We start from the raw sequence: 24,016 nt of genomic DNA, 5'->3' as shown, positions 1-24,016 counted from the left end.
CCCAACTACAAAGAGACACAACCCAACTACAAAGAGACACAAAACAGCCACAAGGAGACACAAACCAACTACATCTTTTGTTGCTGAGCTGAAAGTTATTAAACATATTTGGAAAAAGCTGAAACAATCTTGTGACTTTGAGAGAGATTATCGTCAGTGTTTCATTGACCTTCTGCCCTCAGCTACTTTACATTACATTTACTTTATAAGATCATATTGATCTGAACCAGCAGCAGTAGATCTCATTTCATTTCAGTGTGATGCATTGATGCAGATCCACACTTCATCATTTAACCAACACATTAATGTGAGTTCTGGTTCATTTACTGGAAGCTAGGACATCAGACACTCCTTTAGAAAATACATTTACAGACAGACAGATGGACTTTCTGCGATGCTGAAGCCTCAAAAATCAAACACGAGGAGGAGAGAACTTCCACCAATCAGGGGGAAACATCTATAAGCGTGTTGTTCTCTGTAGCGTCCATGTTGTTTCCACCTGAAGACTTAAAGCTCACGAACACACCGAAGTTAGGAGAACCACGTCCCAACTCTGAAAAACGGGACCATCAGAGGAGCACTTGAACGCACCAGTAGGGCCAAAATATGAAAGTGGAGAAAATACCAAAATAAAGCAAACACAACACCAACAGAGACAAACATCGGTGATAATGAAACGTTTTAATTTCATGTTGTACAAACGAGAGAAAGAGAAAAGTTCACTTCAGTCTTTGTTTAGAGGAAAAATTTAAAATCTCAAACGGAATATTGTCCAACATTCAGAAGAGCAGGAAGTGACATCACGAGAGGAACAAACGAAGCTCGGTCTGCCGTCACCTCTTAAATAAAAACAATACAAAAAGAACTTCTTGTAAATAAATACAAAAAACTGGGAGGAGCCCAAAAATAAACACTTGAATGCACATCAGAGTTTGTTTATGGATCTGGTTCCTCTTTTGTTTAGGCTCCACACCATCAGTCCAAAGTGGTCTACGTCCCAGGTCAGTCTACGTACGGTGGTGGTCTACGTCCCAGCTTAGTCTACATACAGTGGTGGTATATGTACCAGCTTAGTCTACATACAGTGGTGGTATACGTCCCAGCTTAGTCTACGTACGGTGGTGGTCTACGTCCAAGCTTAGTCTACATACAGTGGTGGTATACGTCCCAGCTTAGTCTACGTATGGTGGTGGTCTACGTCCCAGCTTAGTCTACGTACGGTGGTGGTCTACGTCCAAGCTTAGTCTACATACAGTGGTGGTATATGTACCAGCTTAGTCTACGTATGGTGGTGGTCTACGTCCCAGCTTAGTCTACGTACGGTGGTGGTCTACGTCCCAGCTTAGTCTACATACAGTGGTGGTCTACGTCCCAGCTTAGTCAATGTACGGTGGTGGCCTAGGTCCCCGGTCAGTCTACGTACGGTGGTATTCTACGTCCCAGCTTAGTCATATATCTAATATATATATATATGTTTATAATGTATATATCATTTGTATATAATATATATAAATATATATGTATTCATGGAGAGGACACCAGTATGATACATGTAAATACAGACTTGTTGTATAATTTAAGTCATCTTTTACAGAACTGGAAGTCGTGAATCAATTCAACGGACTTCACTGTGTTTATGAGGACGTTTGTTCTATTGATTTTTTGAAAAAAAGAAAACATTTTACAGTTAAATCTAAAGAAAAGTGAACTTTGTTATTTTGTTGTTGACGTCCTCCAGTCTACCACAGCTGATCCTTTACACATATTTCATATAAATATTAAAAGACACCAGAACAAATGTTACAGGAAGCTCTCAAAATGTTACACAGGTTATTTCTTTTTTACACGTTATGAATATATGAGATTTATAGTTTTACATTTTAAACAGCCTAATAAGTATTTCCCACAGACAAAACTAAGTTTTAGAAAAGTTTAAAAAAAGGATATTTTGTAGAAAAACACATCACCCAAAGTAAAAGGATATTCTTTTTAAAAAAGGACAAACAACATTGTGAGGTAAATCCTCATCTCTGATTGGCTCTTCTTGTCCAGAGAAGACATGTGACTGATCCTGAGGAATCATTCAGACTAAACAAAGAACGGATGAAAGCACTTTTGGTTGTGAGTCGAGGACGGTTATCAAAGAATTGGGACGTGTTCTTCTGAATTATTCTGTTTCTTCATTTACTCTGTTGCGTTGTCTCTCTTCTAGTCTATAGAAACACCGGACACAGGCGGTATTTACGCGAGTTCGGTTTTCACGCTGGTTAGCTTTTTGTCTTCCTAGGCCGGGGAGCTACGTGGGATTCCTGACAGTTAGCTAGTTCTCCATTGGCTACAGTAGCTTTTTATTACCAGGTTGTCGTCTTACACCTGACATGGGTGGTATGCTGTTTTTATACCTTGGCTGGTAGTGCTTTTTCGATTAGTCGTCGAGTAGAATCTACAGGTTGGGTTCCTATGTTTAACTCAAGTTTTAAATCTTGATCATTGATTCACTCATTCGCCATGTTGCGTTTTCTCTCTTCAGCAGATATCCCCGGTGGTCTTTTTTCTATATATCAGATATCAAGTATGACACGAGAGCCCCGGCCGGTCTGTTTTAGGCTTCTCGTCTTTAGTAGACCATCTAGTTACACCAGGATAAATGTCTCCTCCCACCCCTAGGTTCCTTGCTACGGTTTACCAATTTTGGGCAACAATTTCAAGGAGGATTTTTGCAAAGGGGTCCAGTTAACGTAGGTTCACTTCACCGAGCAAATAGACGAGTTAACTACTCTGAGGCAGGTAGTACCTGTGGTGGACTTCCCCACTGTGAACAGCCTCGTTTGTTTTATTTTGTATCGTTTTAATGTCTATCACCAGTCTCAAGTTTTACAGGAAGAATACACACTCACCTTCACGCCACAGGAAGGAGCCTTGTCTTAACGCCGGGTCAGCAGGGGGTTCATGTGTTGCACAAAGATGTACTCAGAGACAGAGGTTGATTTCTCTATGTCCCTTGAGTGGGTATATCAGAGTACTTTTATTTATTTTACAGGTTTAGTCAACAATTACAACAATTGTACATTAGGTCCTTATAAGGTCTTGTTGTTTATGCTACCAGGAAGCCTGTTGGTATGTCGAGTGTACATTTCGTCCTAGTACAGAGTCTCTGTTTCTTGTAACGGAAGAAGCAGCCTGCAGGCATGAGGTGCTTTCTGTGTAAGTTCTGTGTGTGTGTGTGTGTGTGTGTGTGTGTGTGTGCCATTGATAAGCTTTAATACATGTGTTATTGCAAGCGAGCACAATATGATTTTGTGTTTACAATTTTATACGTTCCTCTCAACAACTCGTATGGTGTTTTACAACATCTGATTCTGATTATTAAATATTATTAGCCTCGATGAAAGCGTCTTTTGCTCCGTTGGTAACAGTTTCTCTGATTTGTCTTCTAGCGGTGCTGAAGTCTCAACACGTCGTGTTCCTCCTTCGGGGTTACTCCAGGTTTCTGGGGATGCATCCTTGAATCTCGATGAGCTCGGGCCAGCCGTCGTATTTATTCGTTGCACCGTCGTTCTTCATGTGCTGAAACAGAGAACAACCAGAAAACGTCTGTTTGTGTTTGTTGGTTCATCGATTAGTTCATCGAGAGAGAAACGTTCTCTGGTTCTCTCTTATTTGTCTTCATATACTTCATGTGTGACAGTAAACTGATGATATTTCAGATTTGGACTGTTGGCTGAATAAAACAAGCAGCAGGAAATGATTATAAACACTTTATTAACATTTTATCAAGAACATAATTGTCAAATCAATCAATAATAAAAGTCATAGTTACTTTCAGCCGTATTACTCTTTTAACAATAGTTCAATATCTCTCGCTCAGACTCTCATGTCTGTACTTAGCTTAGCCAGTTAGCTTAGCTTAGCATAGTGGCAGGTTGAACATGTTAATGTGCTTTAATGATGACAGATACATGACTTTAAGTAGAAACCTTCCTGTGACTCATCCTCAACATCTTGTCTGTTTGAAAACTTTAGAGATTAAATAAAACTTTATTGATCAGAGGGAGACTGTTGTGCAGAAGATGCAGAGAGAAGTAAGACAGACTGCTAAAACAATAACTAAATATAAACAAAGAGAATCAATAAGTTGCAAAAACCGAATGAACAGTAAACAAAGAGACAACATGAGTGTGAGTGGATTAGTGGTGAACCCAGAGAAGATTAATCCACATGAAGAACAGGAGATGGATTAGTGGTGAACCCAGAGAAGATGAATCCATATGAAGAACAGGAGATGGATTAGTGGTGAACCGAGAGAAGATGAATCCATATGAAGAACAGGAGATGGATTAGTGGTGAACCCAGAGAAGATGAATCCACATGAAGAACAGGAGATGGATTAGTGGTGAACCCAGAGAAGATGAATTCACATGAAGAACAGGAGATGGATTAGTGGTGAACCCAGAGAAGATGAATCCATATGAAGAACAGGAGATGGATTAGTGGTGAACCCAGAGAAGATGAATCCATATGAAGAACAGGAGATGGATTAGTGGTGAACCCAGAGAAGATGAATCCATTTGAAGAACAGGAGATGGATTAGTGGTGAACCCAGAGAAGATGAATCCATATGAAGAACAGGAGATTGATTAGTGGTGAACCCAGAGAAGATGAATCCATATGAAGAACAGGAGATTGATTAGTGGTGAACCCAGAGAAGATGAATCCATATGAAGAACAGGAGATGGATTAGTGGTGAACCCAGAGAAGATGAATCCATTTAAAGAACAGGAGATGGATTAGTGGTGAACCCAGAGAAGATGAATCCATATGAAGAACAGGAGATGGATTAGTTGTTACCTTCTCAAAGTTGCTCTGTGCTGACGCTCCTTTCCGTCCAACAAACACCCAGTTATCTCGGAATCCCAGAGACTTCACAGAAGAGCTCCCCAGCTCAGAGATCAGCTGCCTCGCCTCCGCAGTCAACCTGATCAATACACACCAATACAAATCAATACACACCAATACACACCAATACACATCAATACACACCAATACACACCAATACACAGCAATACACACCAATACACACCAATACAAATCAATACACACCAATACACACCAATACACATCAATACACACCAATACACACCAAAACACATCAATACACACCAATACACACCAATACACACCAATACACATCAATACACACCAATACATACCAATACACACAAACACACCAATACACACCAATACACACAAGATGTGTCAATAATAATAACATGTTAATAATGTTAATGTATTAATATTAATAATGTTAATAATGTTAATACTGTTAATGTATTAATATTAATATTGTTAATAATGTTAATGTATAAATAATATGAATCGTGTTAATGTATTAATACTGTTAATGTATTAATAATATTAACACAGTTAATGTATTAGTGATAATGTTAATAATGTTAATGTATTAATGTTAATACTGTTAATGTATTAGTGATAATGTTACTAATGTTAATGTATTAATTATGTTAATGTTAATGTATTAGTGATAATGTTAATACTGTTAATAATATTAATGTATTAGTGATAATGTTAATTTTAATGTATTAGTGATAATGTTAATAATGTTATTAATGTTAATGTATTAATGTTAATAATGTTAATGTATTAATTATGTTAATAATGTTAATGTATTAATTATGTTAATGTTAATGTATTAGTGATAATGTTAATAATGTTAATAATGTTAATAATGTTAATATGTTAATATGTTAATAATGTTAATGTATTAATTATGTTAATGTTAATGTATTAGTGATAATTTTAATAATGTTAATAATGTTAATGTATTAATGATGTTAATGTGTGGACTGAGAGGAACCTGGGTGTGACCCTGATGACCAACTGTCGTTCTCAGCAAACATCTCATCCGTTACACGTTCCTGCAGATTCCTGCTCTACAACATCAGGAGGATTCTCCTCTTCCTCACTGAGGAGACAAAGCAGGTTCTCATCCAGGCTCTTGTCATCTCCCGTCTGGACTACTGACACTCTCTACTCACCGGAGCCCCGGCGTCGGCCATCAGACCTCTGGAGCTTGTCCAGAAAGCCGCAGCTCGCCTGGTGTTCAATCGCCCCAAGTTCTCCCACACAACTTCCTTTCTCCGTTCTCTACACTGGCTACCTGTAAGAGCTCGCATCCAGTTTAAGACTCTGGTGCTAGAATACAGGGCAGTGAAAGGAACAGCTCCTTCCTATCTCCAGACCACGGTCAAGTCTCACACCCCCGCCCGACCACTTGGCTCTGCTGCCTCGGGGCGATCGGTCGCCCCGTCGCTCAGAGGTCCTGGCGGCCGATCGACCCGGTCACGTCTGTTTTCTGTCCTGGCCCCTCAGTGGTGGAATGAACTTCCCACTGACGTCAGGACAGCGGAGTCGCTGCCCATCTTTCATCAGGCTGAAAACCCACCTCTTCAGAAAGTGCTACCCTGAGCCTTCCACTTAGCCCTTATTGTTTTCATACTAGCTTGTTGCACTTATTGTATTCGTATTACTTATAGCACTAACTGTTTCTCTTGTTTCTGTACTTTGGCTCTGAGTTATGCTCTGCTTCAGGCTCTTAGATGCTTGTTTGGAAAAGGAAATGTACTTATGACTTCTGGTGACTAGTAGTTCTTTTGATTACCAATGTTGATGCACTTATTGTAAGTCGCTTTGGATAAAAGCGTCTGCTAAATGACTGTAATGTAATGTAATGTTAATGTACTAGTGATAATGTTAATCATAATCAATGTTGACGTTTTCTGACAACGGCAGACGTAAAAGTAGGGGAGACGTTTACTTTGTTGACGGTTCGTCGAAGGACGCCATCAGCACCACATGTCCCGTCTCAATGCTCTTCAGGAACTCGATGAGAGGTTTCACATCTGGAACACAAACATCCCGTCAAACTTTGAACTCTTTCTTGGAATCACCTAAAGAACCACATGGTAATAAATCAGTTCCTACGTACCGCCAGTAAACATGTCAAAGCGACCCGTCTTTATGACTTCTCCGGTTTTACCTGTTGAAGACAGAGACTTTAGAGCAGGGGTGTCAAACTCCCCTGTCAAAAATCTTAATTTAAATATTTTTTCAATTAAAGAAAAGAAAAGAAAAAAAAAAAAGTTTGACATGTCTGCTTTAGAGACTCTTCCATCAGAGATCATTAAGAAGCACTGACAGAAGTGATCCAGCTGGTTCAACACTCACCGTTCATTAGAACCATGTTGATTCCACGTCCAACGTTGTTCATGACTTTTCCAAGAACCCTGAGAAGAGTTTGATCTACTGTAACTACCAGCTGGCATCAACACGACAAGAAAGAGCAAACAAATCCAACCAGAGCTGAAGGGGGACCAGATGGACCAGAAAGACCAGAGAGACCGGAAGGATCAGAAGAACAAGAAAGACCAGCAGGACCAGAGAGACCCAGGAGGACAAGAGGACCAAAAGAACCAGAGGACCAGTAGGACCAGAAGAACCAGAAGAACCAGGGGACCAGAAGGACCAGAAGAACCAGAAGGATTAGAGGACCAGAAGGACCAGAAGGATCAGAAGGATCAGAGTACAAGAAGGACCAAAAGGACCAGAGGAACCAGAGGACCAGAAGGACCAAAAAGACCAGAAGGATCAGAGGACTAGAAAACCAAAAGAACCAGAAGGACAAGAAGGACTAGAAGACCAAAAAGGACAAGACAGACCAGAAGACCAGTTGGACCAATGGACTAGTGTACCAGATCAGTATCACCGGCTGACTCACTAACACATTCACAGTGTGAATTTTTCTCACTGAGATAAAAACCAGGAAGTGTTTGAGAAGGAAGTTCTCTGGGTGAAACACCTACAGCTTGTTGTGGAGGCAGATCTTTGCAGCCAAGTCGTTAGCGGCTCCACTCTGGATGAAGAAGCTGAAGGAATCCACCGGACAGTCTCTGATACTGCACGGTCCACCTGGAGAGGAAACACCGATTAAATCCCCCATCAGATCAACTTGATCCTGATCAGGTTGAATCTATCACTGACCTTTAGAGGACGTCTTGGACTTTTCAGATCCTCCAGATCCTTCAGTTCCTCCAGATAAAAAACGACGAAAATCCTCTGGAACAACAAGAGTTAAAACAGATGTTTAGTGAAGTAAACATCTGTCTTCTGAATATCAACATCTAACCTGCTGACTCGGACAAAGTTTGTAGTTCTGTCCTTCGAGGTCGGCTTGAATTCAATTCAGTTAAAATAAATCTGCTTCAGCATGAATCACATATTAATGTTCAGCTGAAGCCTCATATTTACTTCCAAGTTTGTCCAATTAAAAGTGAGAATCTTCCAAAGTAGGAAGTAAGTATTTATGAAGTTTCCTCTTTGTTTTCCCAAAGATCATCTCTTCTATGTTTAACTAGAAAGTTCATCTTTATGCAGACGATACTGTATTATAGTGATGATGTAACCAAGTACTTTTACTCAAGTTCTCTACTTCAGTACAAATTTGAGGTACTTTCACTTTACTTCAGTACTTTCTTGTCCTCCACTACATCTCAGAGGTACATATTGAACTCACATTATTTGAGCACAGAGTACATGAAGCCTGATTAATCTAACTTCCACTGGTCGTATCAAAGAAGATACTACAAAGATACTATGTAGTAAACGTATATTATCAAAACAATCAGAAAAATGTCTCCAATAAGAACACATTGATAGCAGAACTCAGGACTGAGCTGTCAAAAGTACCTGTGAAAGCTTTGAATGGGCTGCTGGTTTCCTGCAGGATTAGAGCCATGACAACAGCTGCTGTCACCAAAACCAGCACGATCCTTAAAACCTCTGCAGGAGACAAAGGGAGATAAACAGAGACAAAGAGAGACAAAGGGAGACAAAAAGAAACAAAATTAGAAAAAGGTAGACAAAGAGAAACAAACAGAGACAAATTGAGACAAACGGACACAAAGAGAGACAAAGGTAGACAAAGAGAGACAAGGGGAGACAAAGAGAGACAAGGGGAGACAAAGAGAGACACAGAGAAACAAAGAGAGACAAAGGGAAACAAACAGAGACAAAAGGAGACAAAGGGAGACAAACGGAGACAAAGAGAAACAAAGGTAGAAAAAGGTAAACAAAGAGAAACAAACAGAGACAAATTGAGACAAACGGAGACAAAGAGGAAACAAAGGGAGACAAAGAGAGACAAAGGGAGACAAACGGAAACAAAGACAGACAAACGGAGACAAACAGAGATACCAAACATCAGACTGCAGCTCCACCAGTCGGACCAGATCTCAACAGAACGGAGGAGCTGAGAGACTCAGTCGATCCGGTTTCGTGAGTTTCAAATGAATATGTTGGATATGAATACATGAAGAAGAGTATGTTGGATATAAGTACATGAAGAAGAGTATGTTGGATATAAGTACATGAAGAAGAGAGAGAAGAACTTCTTCTTCCCTCTGAGATAATTCAGACCTCTAAAAACTACTTCATTAAACATTGTTTTAAAGGTTCATGGGACAAAACAAGATTGGTAACAACTAGAATGATGGGTTTAATTTTTAATTGAATTCTAAAAATGATGGAAAACCATATTTTATGTATGTGAAGAACTTAAAGTTTATTAAGTTTATTAAAATCGGCGTGTTTGAAGTCTGTCTCGTCACAAACAATCTTTGTGAAAAATATGATTTGAGTCTATTATTATTATATATTCCTGTATCTTATATCGTCTATTTTACACTTTTTGTATCGTCTTGAGTTTTGTTTTTATCTTTTCTTTAGTTTCCTGAAAACAAAGTTAAAGTTCTGTGTCAGCAAATATATATAAAAAATATAATTATTTACATAATTCATTATAATATTAAATGTTTCCACCACTGCCAGTTTTAAATCAAATACTAAAACATTATTATATATTTAAATGACAATAATAAGACATGAACACGGAAAGTATGACACTCCTTCATGTGTTTATCAGTGACGTATCAATAAGGAAGTAAACCTGTTATGAAACACACACACACACACACAATGAAAGCTTACTTCCATTGAAGTGTAATCGTCCTGTCATTTTTGTTTTTCCTGTAAAAAAGAAAAAAGAAAGTTGTGTAGAGGGTGAAGACTTTCGGACGAATCCAGATTGTCTGTGTAATAATAATCATAATCATCATCATCATCATCATTATCATCATCATCATCACTCGGTTTCCTGAACAGGTGCAACAACACGAGCAGGTCAGAGTACTTAAATTACACATAAAGGGAGCAACTGACAATTTTTCTCATTATTATTAATTAAAAATACCAATTATCATTCTTATTAAATATAAAAAGAGACACATTAGATTTGATATTTTGACTAAGTGAAAAGGAAATATTAACGACACGATATAACTGTTATTTTTAGCTCTTTCTCTGATGAATTTTACCTTTTTTTATAATTTCTTATCTTTTGATTATTAAAAAAAAATTCTGAAGGTATGAATTCAGATCACTTGTTTTGTCTGAAACCCCAAAACATCCAGTTTATTGTCAAATCTTCACTTTGGAACTTTCAGATCTGTCACTTGACAAATGGATTCATTTACGTTCCGTTTCAGCTCAAGTTGAAACACAAACGCAGAAAAATACAAATGAAAAGTTGGTGTTCATAATTTTCCATAAAATATCTACAAAATTAAAGCCACAATTTCTCAGAGCTGAAAGTAACAATGTCTGGTTTCTTCCAATAAACACAAAGATATTCAGTTAAGCATTGCATAACTATACAATATATCTACATATACATCTATATGAATAGATATCTATAAAGATAGATGTATAGACAGATATACAGGCATAACGATGTAAAACAGAGACAAGAGAAAACATTTGACAAAAAGACTCAAATGAATAATTGATAAAGTAGTTACAGATTCATTCTCGACTGAATAATACTAAATTTGAAGTAAAGTAGTAAGTAAAATGTACCTCAGAAGTGTACGTGATCCAGTACTTGAGTAGCTGTACTTCCTAAAGAACAGTGAAGACCTGTGCAGGTATCTTATCTCCAGCTCCTCACTCACTGCCTCCGTTTGCTCATCAACACTAGAATAAATGAAACGAACAGAGAAGTGAACTGACCCACTCTGACTGTGAACATGTCTCTCTGACGACGACGGGGGCGTTCAAATGCCGGAGATAAAACCTGCCGATCCTGTTCCTCCTCCCTGAGCATGAACCAGGGAGTCCACATCGCTCACCTGGCGAGGTCATAATGTGAAGGATTCATAGATAACAAGTTATGTTATGAAGGGATAAACATGAAGCCCTGAAGGTAAACTCAACACTCTGAAATATGATCATTAAACAAGTTCTTCATCTGACTTTTAATCTGTTTAAAATATAAAGTGGAAGAGCACCATGCTGATTAATGAGAGTTATTAAACAGTAATGATGTCATGATAACTTACTTTCATGGATGGATCACTGAACAGGCTCAGGGGCCCAAAGCGTCAGGGGCCCCTCTAGACTTCACCTGCAAAATATCACTTGAAGAGACAAGAACCAACCAGCTACAAAGAGACACTAAACAACTACAAAGAGACACAACCCAACTACAAAGAGACACAAAACAACTACAAAGAGACACAAAACAACTACAAAGAGACACAACCCAACTACAAAGAGACACAAAACAACTACAAAGAGACACAACCAACTACAAAGAGACACAAAACAACTACAAAGAGACACAACCAACTACAAAGAGACACAAAACAACCACAAAGACAAAACATTTACAAACGGACACAAACCAACTACAAAGAGACACAACCCAACTACAAAGAGACACTAAACAACTACAAAGACAAAACATCTACAAGCAGACACAAACCAACTACAAAGAGACACAAAACATCTACAAAGAGACACAAAACATCTACAAAGAGACACAAACCAACTACAGAGCCACAAACCAACTACAAAGAGACACAAAACAACTACAAAGAGACACAAACCAGCCACAAGGAGACACAAACCAAATACAAAGAGACACTAAACAAGTACAAAGACAAAACATCTACAAGCAGACACTAAACAAGTACAAAGAGACACAACCCAACTACAAAGAGACACAAAACAACTACAAAGAGACACAACCAACTACAGAGACACAAAACAACCACAAAGACAAAACATCTACAAGCAGACACAAACTAACTACAAAGAGACACTAAACAACTACAAAGAGACACAACCCAACTACAAAGAGACACAAAACATCTACAAAGAGACACAAAACAACTACAAAGACACAAACTAACTACAAAGAGACACAAAACAGCCACAAGGAGACACAAACCAAATACAAAGAGACACTAAACAACTACAAAGACAAAACATCTACAAGCAGACACTAAACAACGACAAAGAGACACAACCCAACTACAAAGAGACACAAAACATCTACAAAGAGACACAAACCAACTACAGAGACACAACCCAACTACAAAAAGACACAAACCAATTACAAAGAAACACAAACCAACTAGAAAGAGACACTAAACAACTACAAAGAGACACAACCCAACAACAAAGAGACACAAAACATCTACAAAGAGATGTAACAGAGTTAAAAATGTATTTTATTTCTTATTTTCAATTTGTAATATTTTAATTTATCATCTAACGATTCTGTTGAATATGTGAATTTTATCTTTTGAGCTATTTTTGTTTGGCGTTTTATTTTGATCCACGCTTCCTGCGGAAGCGCGTCCCACCTTTTCTGTACCACCTAGGCTCCCGTAGTCCCGTCTTCCCCTCACAACAGTGTTTCATGTTGTTGAGGGTAAGTTGTGTAGAAGAGTAGTTGCACTGTTTTGTTGTTTTCTTCAAGGAATGGAACTGTTAAATGCTACGCGCTTAATGAACTGCTAAGGCGATGACATTATGCCTTTTTGACAGTTAAAATTATAGGTTTTGTGGCTGTTTCATTTAGCCTTTTTGGCGCCATTTACTTTTATCTCAGGCTGCCTGTCAACGTAGCGCGGCATTCCTTTTGTGTAAATTCTGTTGTTTTGCATGTTTAGGAGCGGATGTAGGGAAAACGTGAGACCAGAAAGCAACGGTGTGTTTTGTTGTCTTCTGCAGGTATGTATTTTCATTTGTTTAATGTTATAATTTTCGCGGGTTCTATTTATCGTTCCATCTCATGCACTTGTTTATTTTGTCCACCTGGTGTCGCTGTTAGTCCCGTCTTCCCCTCACAACGGTGTTTCATGTTGTTGAGGGAGCGGATGTATAGAAAACGTGAGACCAGAAAGCAACGGTGTGTTTTGTTGTCTTCTGCAGCGGCAAATAAATGCTAAAAAGCCACCTTCCGAGTCGTCTTTGATGCCCTTGCCAAGTCTGTTACAGAGACACAAAACATCTACAAAGAGACACAACCCAACAACAAAGAGACGTAACCCAACTACAAAGAGACACAAACCAACTACAAAGAGACACAAACCAACTACAAAGAGACACAAAACAGCCACAAGGAGACACAAACCAAATACAAAAAGACACAAAACAACAACATTTTTGTAGTTATGCTGAAACTCAAGAAACACATTTGGAAAAAGCTGAAACAATCTTGTGACTTTGAGAAAGATTATCGTCAGTGTTTCATTGACCTTATGCCCTCAGCTTCATCACCATCTCATCACACTCTTCCTCCGTGTGACTACTGGACCTTTACATTACATTTATGTAGAACAGCTTTACTTTATAACAACTTATTGATCTGAACCAGCAGCAGTAGATCTCATTTCATTTCAGTGTGATGCATTGATGCAGATCCACACTTCGTCATTTAACCAACACATTAATGTGAGTTCTGGTTCATTTACTGGAAGCTACGACATCAGACACTCCTTTAGAAAATACATTTACAGACAGACAGATGGACTTTGGTCTGCAGACTAAACATTGTTCTTTACAACAGACGGGATGTTGCAGACACATTCAGAGTTTAGATTTTATGTCACACTTATTGTGCAAAAAATGTTTTAATTATTTGTTTGTTTTCTGTAGTTTTCTGCGGTGCTGAAGCCTCAAAAATCAAACACGAGGAGGAGAGAACTTCCACCAATCAGGGGGAAACATCTATAAGCGTGTTGTTCTCTGTAGCGTCCATGTTGTTTCCACCTAAAGACTTAAAGCTCATGAACACACCGAAGTTAGGAGAACCACGTCCCAACTCTGAAAAACGGGACCATCAGAGGAGCACTTGAACGCACCAGTAGGGCCAAAATATGAAAGTGGAGAAAATACCAAAATAAAGCAAACACAACACCAACAGAGACAAACATCGGTGATAATGAAACGTTTTAATCTCATGTCGTACAAACGAGAGAAAGAGAAAAGTTCACTTCAGTCTTTGTTTGGAGGAAAAATTTAAAAGACGGAATATTGAAAGACGGAATATTGTCCAACATTCAGAAGAGCAGGAAGTGACATCACAAGAGGAACAAACGAAGCTCGGTCTGCCGTCATCTCTTAAATAAAAACAATACAAAAAGAACTTCTTCTAAATAAATACAAAAAACTGGGAGGAGCCCAAAAATAAACACTTGAATGCACATCAGTTTGATTATGGATCTGGTTCTTCCTGTGTTTAGGCTCCACACCATCAGTCCAAAGTGGTCTACGTCCCAGCTTAGTCTACGTACGGTGATGGTCTACGTCCCAGGTCAGTCTACGTACGGTGGTGGTCTACGTCCCAGCTTAGTCTACGTACGGTGGTGGTCTACGTCCAAGCCTGGTCCATGTACGGTGGTGGTCTACGTCCCAGCTTAGTCTACATACGGTGGTGGTCTAGGTCCCGGGTCAGTCTACGTATGGTGGAGTTCTATGTCCCAGCTTAGTCATATATCTAATAATATATATATATATATATATATTATATGTATACAATATATACATGATATATATAATACTATACTATCTCCATTAATACATATATATTATATGTATATAATACATATATATGTATTAATGGAGCGGACACCAGTATAATAAATGTAAATACAGACTTGTTGTATAATTTAAATCATCTTTTAAAGAACTGGAAGTCGTGAATCAATTCAACGGACTTCACTGTGTTTATGAGGACGTTTGTTTTATTGATTTATTGGCAAAAAGAAAACATTTTACAGTTAACTCTAAATCTAAAGAAAAGTGAACTTTGTTATTTTGTTGTTGACGTCCTCCAGTCTACCACAGCTGATCTTTCACACATATTTCATATAAATATTAAAAGACACCAGAACAAATGTTACAGGAAGCTCTCAAAATGTTACACAGGTTATTTCTTTTTTACACATTATGAATATATGAGATTTATAGTTTTACATGTTAAACAGCATAAGTATTTCCCACAGACAAAACATGAAAAAAAAATGATATTTTTGTATAAAAACACATCACTGGTAAAATAAAAGGATATTTAAAAAAAAAAAAGAACAAACAACATTGTGAGCTAAATCCTCATCTCTGATTGGCTCTTCTTGTCCAGAGAAGACATGTGACTGATCCTGAGGAATCATTCGGACTAAACAAAGAACGAATGAATCTACTTTTGGTTGTGAGTCGAGGACGGTTATCAAAAAATTGGGACGCGTCCTTCTGAATTATTCTGTTTCTTCATTTACTCGTATGGTGTTTTACAACATCTGATTCTGATTATTAAATATTATTAGCCTCGATGAAAGCGTCTTTTGCTCCGTTGGTAACAGTTTCTCTGATTTGTCTTCTAGCGGTGCTGAAGTCTCAACACGTCGTGTTCCTCCTTCGGGGTTACTCCAGGTTTCTGGGGATGCATCCTTGAATCTCGATGAGCTCGGGCCAGCCGTCGTATTTATTCGTTGCACCGTCGTTCTTCATGTGCTGAAACAGAGAACAACCAAAAAACGTCTGTTTGTGTTTGTTGATTCATCGATTAGTTCATCGAGAGAGAAACGTTCTCTGGTTCTCTCTTATTTGTCTTCATATACTTCATGTGTGACAGTAAACTGATGATATTTCAGATTTGGACTGTTGGCTGAATAAAACAAGCAGCAGGAAATGATTATAAACACTTTATTAACATTTTATCAAGAACATAATTGTCAAATCAATCAATAATAAAAGTCATAGTTACTTTCAGCTGTATTACTCTTTTAACAATAGTTCAATATCTCTCGCTCAGACTCATGTCTGTACTTAGCTTAGCCAGTTAGCTTAGCTTAGCATAGTGGCAGGTTGAACACGTTAATGTGCTTTAATGATGACAGATACATGACTTTAAGTAGAAACCTTCCTGTGACTCATCCTCAACATCTTGTCTGTTTGAAAACTTTAGAGATTAAATAAAACTTTATTGATCAGAGGGAGACTGTTGTGCAGAAGATGCAGAGAGAAGTAAGACAGACTGCTAAAACAATAACTAAATATAAACAAAGAGAATCAATAAGTTACAAAAACCGAATGAACAGTAAACAAAGAGACAACATGAGTGTGAGTGGATTAGTGGTGAACCCAGAGAAGGTGAATCCATATGAAGAACAGGAGATGGATTAGTGGTGAACCCAGAGAAGATGAATCCATATGAAGAACAGGAGATGGATTAGTGGTGAACCCAGAGAAGATGAATCCATATGAAGAACAGGAGATGGATTAGTGGTGAACCCAGAGAAGATGAATCCATAAGAAAAACAGGAGATGGATTAGTGGTGAACCCAGAGAAGATGAATCCATACAAAGAACAGGAGATGGATTAGTGGTGAACCCAGAGAAGATGAATCCATATGAAGAACAGGAGATGGATTAGTGGTGAACCCAGAGAAGATGAATCCATACGAAGAACAGGAGATGGATTAGTGGTGAACCCAGAGAAGATGAATCCACATGAAGAACAGGAGATGGATTAGTGGTGAACCCAGAGAAGATGAATCCACATGAAGAACAGGAGATGGATTAGTGGTGAACCCAGAGAAGATGAATCCACATGAAGAACAGGAGATGGATTAGTGGTGAACCCAGAGAAGATGAATCCCCATGAAGAACAGGAGATGGATTAGTGGTGAACCCAGAGAAGATGAATCCATATGAAGAACAGGAGATGGATTAGTGGTGAACCCAGAGAAGATGAATCCATATGAAGAACAGGAGATGGATTAGTGGTGAACCCAGAGAAGATGAATCCATATGAAGAACAGGAGATGGATTAGTGGTGAACCCAGAGAAGATGAATCCATTTAAAGAACAGGAGATGGATTAGTGGTGAACCCAGAGAAGATGAATCCATATGAAGAACAGGAGATGGATTAGTGGTGAACCCAGAGAAAATGAATCCATATGAAGAACAGGAGATGGATTAGTGGTGAACCCAGAGAAGATGAATCCATATGAAGAACAGGAGATGGATTAGTTGTTACCTTCTCAAAGTTGCTCTGTGCTGACGCTCCTTTCCGTCCAACAAACACCCAGTTATCTCGGAATCCCAGAGACTTCACAGAAGAGCTCCCCAGCTCAGAGATCAGCTGCCTCGCCTCCGCAGTCAACCTGATCAATACACACCAATACAAATCAATACACACCAATACACACCAATACAAATCAATACACACCAATACACACAAACATCAATACACACAGGATGGGTCAATAATAATAATATGTTAATAATGTTAATATATTAATAATGTAATGTTAATGTATTAGTGATAATGTTCATTATGTTAATGTATTCATAATGTATTAATAATGTTAATGTTAATGTATAAGTGATAATGTTAATCGTAATCAATGTTGACGTTTTTCTGACAACGGCAGACGTAAAAGTAGGGGAGACGTTTACTTTGTTGACGGATCGTCGAAGGACGCCATCAGCACCACATGTCCCGTCTCAATGCTCTTCAGGAACTCGATGAGAGGTTTCACATCTGGAACACAAACATCCCGTCAAACTTTGAACTCTTTCTTGGAATCACCTAAAGAACCACATGGTAATAAATCAGTTCCTACGTACCGCCAGTGTTCATATCAAAGCGACCCGTCTTTATGACTTCTCCGGTTTTACCTGTTGAAGACAGAGACTTTAGAGCAGGGGTGTCAAACTCATCTTCACTCTGGGCCACATCAGCATCATGGGGCCGATTGTAACTGTAAGACTGTATGACTGTAACTACTCCCTAACATATTGTTAAATAACGGTCTCTGCATTTCAATTCAACACTCACCGTTCATTAGAACCATGTTGATTCCATGTCCAACGTTGTTCATGACCTTTCCAAGAACCCTGAGAAGAGTTTGATCTACTGTAACTACCAGCTGGCATCAACACGACAAGAAAGAGCAAACAAATCCAACCAGAGCTGAAGGGGGACCAGATGGACCAGAAAGACCAGAAGGATCAGAAGGATCAGAAGAACCAGAATAACCAGAAGGATAAGAGGAACCAGAAGGACAAGAGAGACCAGAAGAACCAGAAGAACCAGGGTACCAGAAGGACCAGAAGAACCAGAAGGATTAGAGGACCAGAAGGACTGAAGGACCAGAAGGATCAGAAGGATCAGAGGGATCAGAAGGATCAGAAGGATCAGAAGGATGAGAGTACAAGAAGGACCAAAAGGACCAGAGGAACCAGAGGACCAAAAACACCAAAAGAACCAGAAGGACTAGAAGACTAAAAAGGACCAGAAGACCAGTTGGACCAATGGACTAGTGTACCAGATCAGTATCACCAGCTGACTCACTAACACATTCACAGTGTGAATTTTTCTCACTGAGATAAAAACCAGGAAGTGTTTGAGGAGAAAGTTCTCTGGGTGAAACACTTACAGCTTGTTTTGGAGGCAGATCTTTGCAGCCAAGTCGTGGGAGGCTCCACTCTGGATGAAGAAGCTGAAGGAATCCATCGGACAGTCTCTGATACTGCACGGTCCACCTGGAGAGGAAACACCGATTAAATCCCCCATCAAATCAACTTGATCCTAATCAGGTTGAATCCATCACTGACCTTTAGAGGACGTCTTGGACTTTTCAGAACCTCCAGATCCTTCAGATTCTCCAGATCCTCCAGTTCCTCCAGTTCCTCCAGATAAAGAACGACGAAAATCCTCTGGAACAACAAGAGTTAAAACAGATGTTTAGTGAAGTAAACATCTGTCTTCTGAATATCAACATCTAACCTGCTGACTCGGACAAAGTTTGTAGTTCTTTCCTTCGAGGTCGGCTTGAATTCAATTCAGTTAAAATAAATCTGCTTCAGCATGAATCACATATTAATGTTCAGCTGAAGCCTCATATTTACTTCCAAGTTCGTCCAATTAAAAGTGAGAATCTTCCAAAGTAGGAAGTAAGTATTTATGAAGTTTCCTCTTTGTTTTCCCAAAGATCATCTCTTCTATGTTTAACTAGAAAATTCATCTTTATGCAGACGATACTGTATTATAGTGATGATGTAACCAAGTACTTTTACTCAAGTTCTCTACTTCAGTACAAATTTGAGGTACTTTTACTTTACTTCAGTACTTTCTTGTCCTCCACTACATCTCAGAGGTACATATTGAACTCACATTATTTGAGCACAGAGTACATGAAGCCTGATTAATCTAACTTCCACTGGTCGTATCAAAGAAGATACTACAAAGATACTATGTAGTAAACGTATATTATCAAAACAATCAGAAAAATGTCTCCAATAAGAACACATTGATAGCAGAACTCAGGACTGAGCTGTCAAAAGTACCTGTGAAAGCTTTGAATGGGCTGCTGGTTTCCTGCAGGATTAGAGCCATGACAACAGCTGCTGTCACCAAAACCAGCACGATCCTTAAAACCTCTGCAGGAGACAAAGGGAGATAAACAGAGACAAAGAGAGACAAAGGGAGACAAAGAGAAACAAAATTAGAAAAAGGTAGACAAAGAAAAACAAACAGAGACAAATTGAGACAAACGGACACAAAGAGAGACAAAGGTAGACAAAGAGAGACAAGGGGAGACAAAGAGAGACACAGAGAAACAAAGAGAGACAAAGGGAAACAAACAGAGACAAAAGGAGACAAAGGGAGACAAACGGAGACAAAGAGAAACAAAGGTAGAAAAAGGTAAACAAAGAGAAACAAACAGAGACAAATTGAGACAAACGGAGACAAAGAGAGACAAAGGTAAACAAAGAGAGACACAGAGAAACAAAGGGAGACAAACAGAGACAAAAGGAGACAAAGAGAGACAAACGGAGACAAAGAGAAACAAAGGTAGAAAAAGAGAAACAGAGACAAATTGAGACAAACGGAGACAAAGAGAGACAAAGGTAGACAAAAAGAAACAAACAGAGAAAAATTGAGACAAAGGGAGACAAACGGAGACAAAAGAAGACAAAATGAGACAAAGAGAGACAAGAGGAGACAAAGGTAGACAAAAAGAGACAAAGGTAAACAAACGGAGACAAAGAGAGACAAACGGAGACAAAGAGGGACAAAGGGAGTTAAAGAGAGACAAAGAGAGACAAAGGGAGACAAACGGAGACAAAGGGAAACAAACGGAGACAAAGAGAGACAAAGGGAGACAAAGAGAAACAAAGGGAGACAAAAAGAAACAAACAGAGACAAATTGAGACAAATTGAGACAAAAGAAGACAAAGGGAGACAAAGAGAGACAAAGGGAGACAAACGGAGACAAAGAGAGACAAAGGGAGACAAAAGGAGACAAACAGAGACAAAGGGAGACAAATGGAGACAAAGAGAGACAAAGGGAGACAAAGAAAGACAAACGGAGACACCAAAAGTCAGACCGCAGCTCCACCATACGGACCAGATCTAAACAGAACGGAGGAGCTGAGAGACTCAGTCGGAAAAAAAACAACTAAAGATATTTCATTCATTAAAATACAGACGCCAGTCGTTTAAAGTATACATATTTCAGGTCAGAAAATATATATATATTTTTTTATTATTTACATAATTCATTATAATATTAAATGTTTCCACCACTGCCAGTTTTAAATCAAATACTAAAACATTATTATATATTTAAATGACAATAATAAGACATGAACACGGAAAGTATGACACTCCTTCATGTGTTTATCAGTGACGTATCAATAAGGAAGTAAACCTGTTATGAAACACACACACACACACACACACACAATGAAAGCTTACTTCCATTGAAGTGTAATCGTCCTGTCATTTTTGTTTTTCCTGTAAAAAAGAAAAAAGAAAGTTGTGTAGAGGGTGAAGACTTTCGGACGAATCCAGATTGTCTGTGTAATAATAATCATAATCATCATCATCATCATCATTATCATCATCATCATCACTCGGTTTCCTGAACAGGTGCAACAACACGAGCAGGTCAGAGTACTTAAATTACACATAAAGGGAGCAACTGACAATTTTTCTCATTATTATTAATTAAAAATACCAATTATCATTCTTATTAAATATAAAAAGAGACACATTAGATTTGATATTTTGACTAAGTGAAAAGGAAATATTAACGACACGATATAACTGTTATTTTTAGCTCTTTCTCTGATGAATTTTACCTTTTTTTATAATTTCTTATCTTTTGATTATTAAAAAAAAATTCTGAAGGTATGAATTCAGATCACTTGTTTTGTCTGAAACCCCAAAACATCCAGTTTATTGTCAAATCTTCACTTTGGAACTTTCAGATCTGTCACTTGACAAATGGATTCATTTACGTTCCGTTTCAGCTCAAGTTGAAACACAAACGCAGAAAAATACAAATGAAAAGTTGGTGTTCATAATTTTCCATAAAATATCTACAAAATTAAAGCCACAATTTCTCAGAGCTGAAAGTAACAATGTCTGGTTTCTTCCAATAAACACAAAGATATTCAGTTAAGCATTGCATAACTATACAATATATCTACATATACATCTATATGAATAGATATCTATAAAGATAGATGTATAGACAGATATACAGGCATAACGATGTAAAACAGAGACAAGAGAAAACATTTGACAAAAAGACTCAAATGAATAATTGATAAAGTAGTTACAGATTCATTCTCTACTGAATAATACTAAATTTGAAGTAAAGTAGTAAGTAAAATGTACCTCAGAAGTGTACGTGATCCAGTACTTGAGTAGCTGTACTTCCTAAAGAACAGTGAAGACCTGTGCAGGTATCTTATCTCCAGCTCCTCACTCACTGCCTCCGTTTGCTCATCAACACTAGAATAAATGAAACGAACAGAGAAGTGAACTGACCCACTCTGACTGTGAACATGTCTCTCTGACGACGACGGGGGCGTTCAAATGCCGGAGATAAAACCTGCCGATCCTGTTCCTCCTCCCTGAGCATGAACCGGGGAGTCCACATCGCTCACCTGGTGACGAGGACATAATGTGAATGATTCATAGATAACAAGTTATGTTATGAAGGGATAAACATGAAGCCCTGAAGGTAAACTCAACACTCTGAAATATGATAATTAAACAAGTTCTTCATCTGACTTTTAATCTGTTTAAAATATAAAGTGGAAGAGCACCATGCTGATTAATGAGAGTTATTAAACAGTAATGATGTCATGATAACTTACTTTCATGGATGGATCACTGAACAGGCTCAGGGGCCCAAAGCGTCAGGGGCCCCTCTAGACTTCACCTGCAAAATATCACTTGAAGAGACAAGAACCAACCAGCTACAAAGAGACACAAAACAACTACAAAGAGACACAAAACAATCACAAAGAGACACAAAACAACTACAAAGAGACACAAAACATATACAAAGAGACACAAAAAAACTACAAAGACACAACCCAACTACAAAGAGACACAAAACAACTACAAAGAGACACAACCCAACTACAAAGAGACACAAAACAACTACAAAGAGACGCAACCCAACTACAAAGAGACACAAAACAACTACAAAGAGACACAAAACATCTACAAAGAGACACAAAACAACTACAAAGAGACACAAAACATCTACAAAGAGACACAAAACATCTACAAAGAGACACAAAACAACTACAAAGAGACGCAAAACAACTACAAAGAGATGCAACCCAACTACAAAGAGATGCAACCCAACTACAAAGAGACGCAACCCAACTACAAAGAGACACAAACCAACTACAAAGAGACACAAACCAACTACAAAGAGACACAAAACAACTACAAAGAGACACAAAACATCTACAAAGAGACACAAAACAACTTCAAAGAGACACAAAACTACAAAGAGACACAAAACATCTACAAAGAGACACAAAACTACAAAGAGACACAAAACATCTACAAAGAGACACAAAACAACTACAAAGAGACACAAAACATCTACAGAGAGACACTAAACAACTACAAAGAGACACAACCCAACTACAAAGAGACACAAAACATCTACAAAGAGACACAAAACAACTACAAAGAGACACAACCCAACTACAAAGAGACACAAAACAACTACAAAGAGATGCAACCCAACTACAAAGAGATGCAACCCAACTACAAAGAGACACAAACCAACTACAAAGAGACACAAAACAACTACAAAGAGACACAAAACATCTACAAAGAGACACAAAGCTACAAAGAGACACAAAACATCTACAAAGAGACACAAAACAACTACAAAGAGACACAAAACAACTACATCTTTTGTTGCTGAGCTGAAACTTAAACACATTTGGAAAAAGCTGAAACAATCTTGTGACTTTGAGAGAGATTGTCGTCAGTGTTTCATTGACCTTCTGCCCTCAGCTTCATCACCATCTCATCACACTCTTCCTCCGTGTGACTACTGGACCTTTACATTACATTTATGTAGAACAGCTTTACTTTATAACAGCTTATTGATCTGAACCAGCAGCAGTAGATCTCATTTCATTTCAGTGTGATCCTAGTGCAAATCTTAGGGCTGGGCGGTATAGTGGTTGAACCGGTTGAACCGGTATACCGCCCAGCCTCAGGACCTGAATCAAAGCGTCACACTGAAATGAAATGAA

The 24,016-nt window shown here is 38.4% G+C and overlaps 2 protein-coding genes across 5 annotated transcripts; both read right to left on the bottom strand.

Moving 5' to 3' along the window:
* Positions 1–2,983: 2,983 nt before the first annotated feature.
* Positions 2,984–11,566, bottom strand: LOC137881877 (protein FAM3C-like). Its single transcript, XM_068724058.1, has 11 exons — positions 11,472–11,566; positions 10,990–11,106; positions 10,063–10,101; positions 8,764–8,856; positions 8,059–8,133; positions 7,881–7,986; positions 7,246–7,304; positions 7,007–7,057; positions 6,836–6,920; positions 4,849–4,975; positions 2,984–3,567 (listed from the first exon to the last, which is right to left on the bottom strand). Exons 3-11 carry the CDS (start codon positions 10,088–10,090, stop codon positions 3,478–3,480), a joined length of 714 nt encoding a protein of 237 aa, XP_068580159.1. The 5' UTR covers positions 10,091–10,101; positions 10,990–11,106; positions 11,472–11,566; the 3' UTR covers positions 2,984–3,477.
* Positions 11,567–15,062: 3,496 nt separating this feature from the next.
* On the bottom strand, positions 15,063–23,896 carry LOC137881467 (protein FAM3C-like). 4 transcript variants are annotated; one of them, XM_068723428.1, is made up of 12 exons: positions 22,604–23,896; positions 22,336–22,390; positions 22,119–22,235; positions 21,192–21,230; positions 19,778–19,870; positions 19,046–19,147; positions 18,868–18,973; positions 18,267–18,325; positions 18,056–18,106; positions 17,885–17,969; positions 17,463–17,589; positions 15,063–15,933 (listed from the first exon to the last, which is right to left on the bottom strand). In XM_068723428.1, exons 4-12 carry the CDS (start codon positions 21,217–21,219, stop codon positions 15,844–15,846), a joined length of 741 nt encoding a protein of 246 aa, XP_068579529.1. In that variant the 5' UTR covers positions 21,220–21,230; positions 22,119–22,235; positions 22,336–22,390; positions 22,604–23,896; the 3' UTR covers positions 15,063–15,843. The 4 variants fall into 4 exon arrangements, with proteins under 4 accessions (XP_068579529.1, XP_068579528.1, XP_068579530.1 ...); XM_068723427.1 differs by having other exon boundaries at positions 22,119–22,390; XM_068723429.1 differs by lacking the exon at positions 22,604–23,896 and having other exon boundaries at positions 22,336–22,564.
* Between the last annotated feature and the right edge of the window lie 120 nt (positions 23,897–24,016).

Source organism: Cebidichthys violaceus, unplaced genomic scaffold, assembly GCF_023349555.1.
Source record: "Cebidichthys violaceus isolate CVI_PGR_0920_01 unplaced genomic scaffold, fCebVio1.0.p SCAF_3, whole genome shotgun sequence".
Taxonomy (NCBI): domain Eukaryota; kingdom Metazoa; phylum Chordata; class Actinopteri; order Perciformes; family Stichaeidae; genus Cebidichthys; species Cebidichthys violaceus.
This window is presented reverse-complemented; position numbering and strand designations above follow the sequence as displayed.

What these genes read in the sequence shown, in the direction of transcription:
- LOC137881467 (XM_068723427.1), bottom strand. Translation starts at nt 21,219, where the DNA reads ATGACAGGACGATTACACTTCAATGGAA. An exon ending in ATCTGCCTCCAAAACAAGCT is followed by an intron (nt 18,326 to 18,867) that starts GTAAGTGTTTCA and finishes AACTCTTCTCAG; the next exon opens with GGTTCTTGGAAAGGTCATGA. An exon ending in CACAGAGCAACTTTGAGAAG is followed by an intron (nt 15,934 to 17,462) that starts GTAACAACTAAT and finishes TCTCTGTTTCAG; the next exon opens with CACATGAAGAACGACGGTGC.
- LOC137881877 (XM_068724058.1), bottom strand. Translation starts at nt 10,090, where the DNA reads ATGACAGGACGATTACACTTCAATGGAA. An exon ending in CCCATTCAAAGCTTTCACAG is followed by an intron (nt 8,134 to 8,763) that starts GTACTTTTGACA and finishes TTGTTGTTCCAG; the next exon opens with AGGATTTTCGTCGTTTTTTA. An exon ending in CTTTGACATGTTTACTGGCG is followed by an intron (nt 6,921 to 7,006) that starts GTACGTAGGAAC and finishes TTTGTGTTCCAG; the next exon opens with ATGTGAAACCTCTCATCGAG.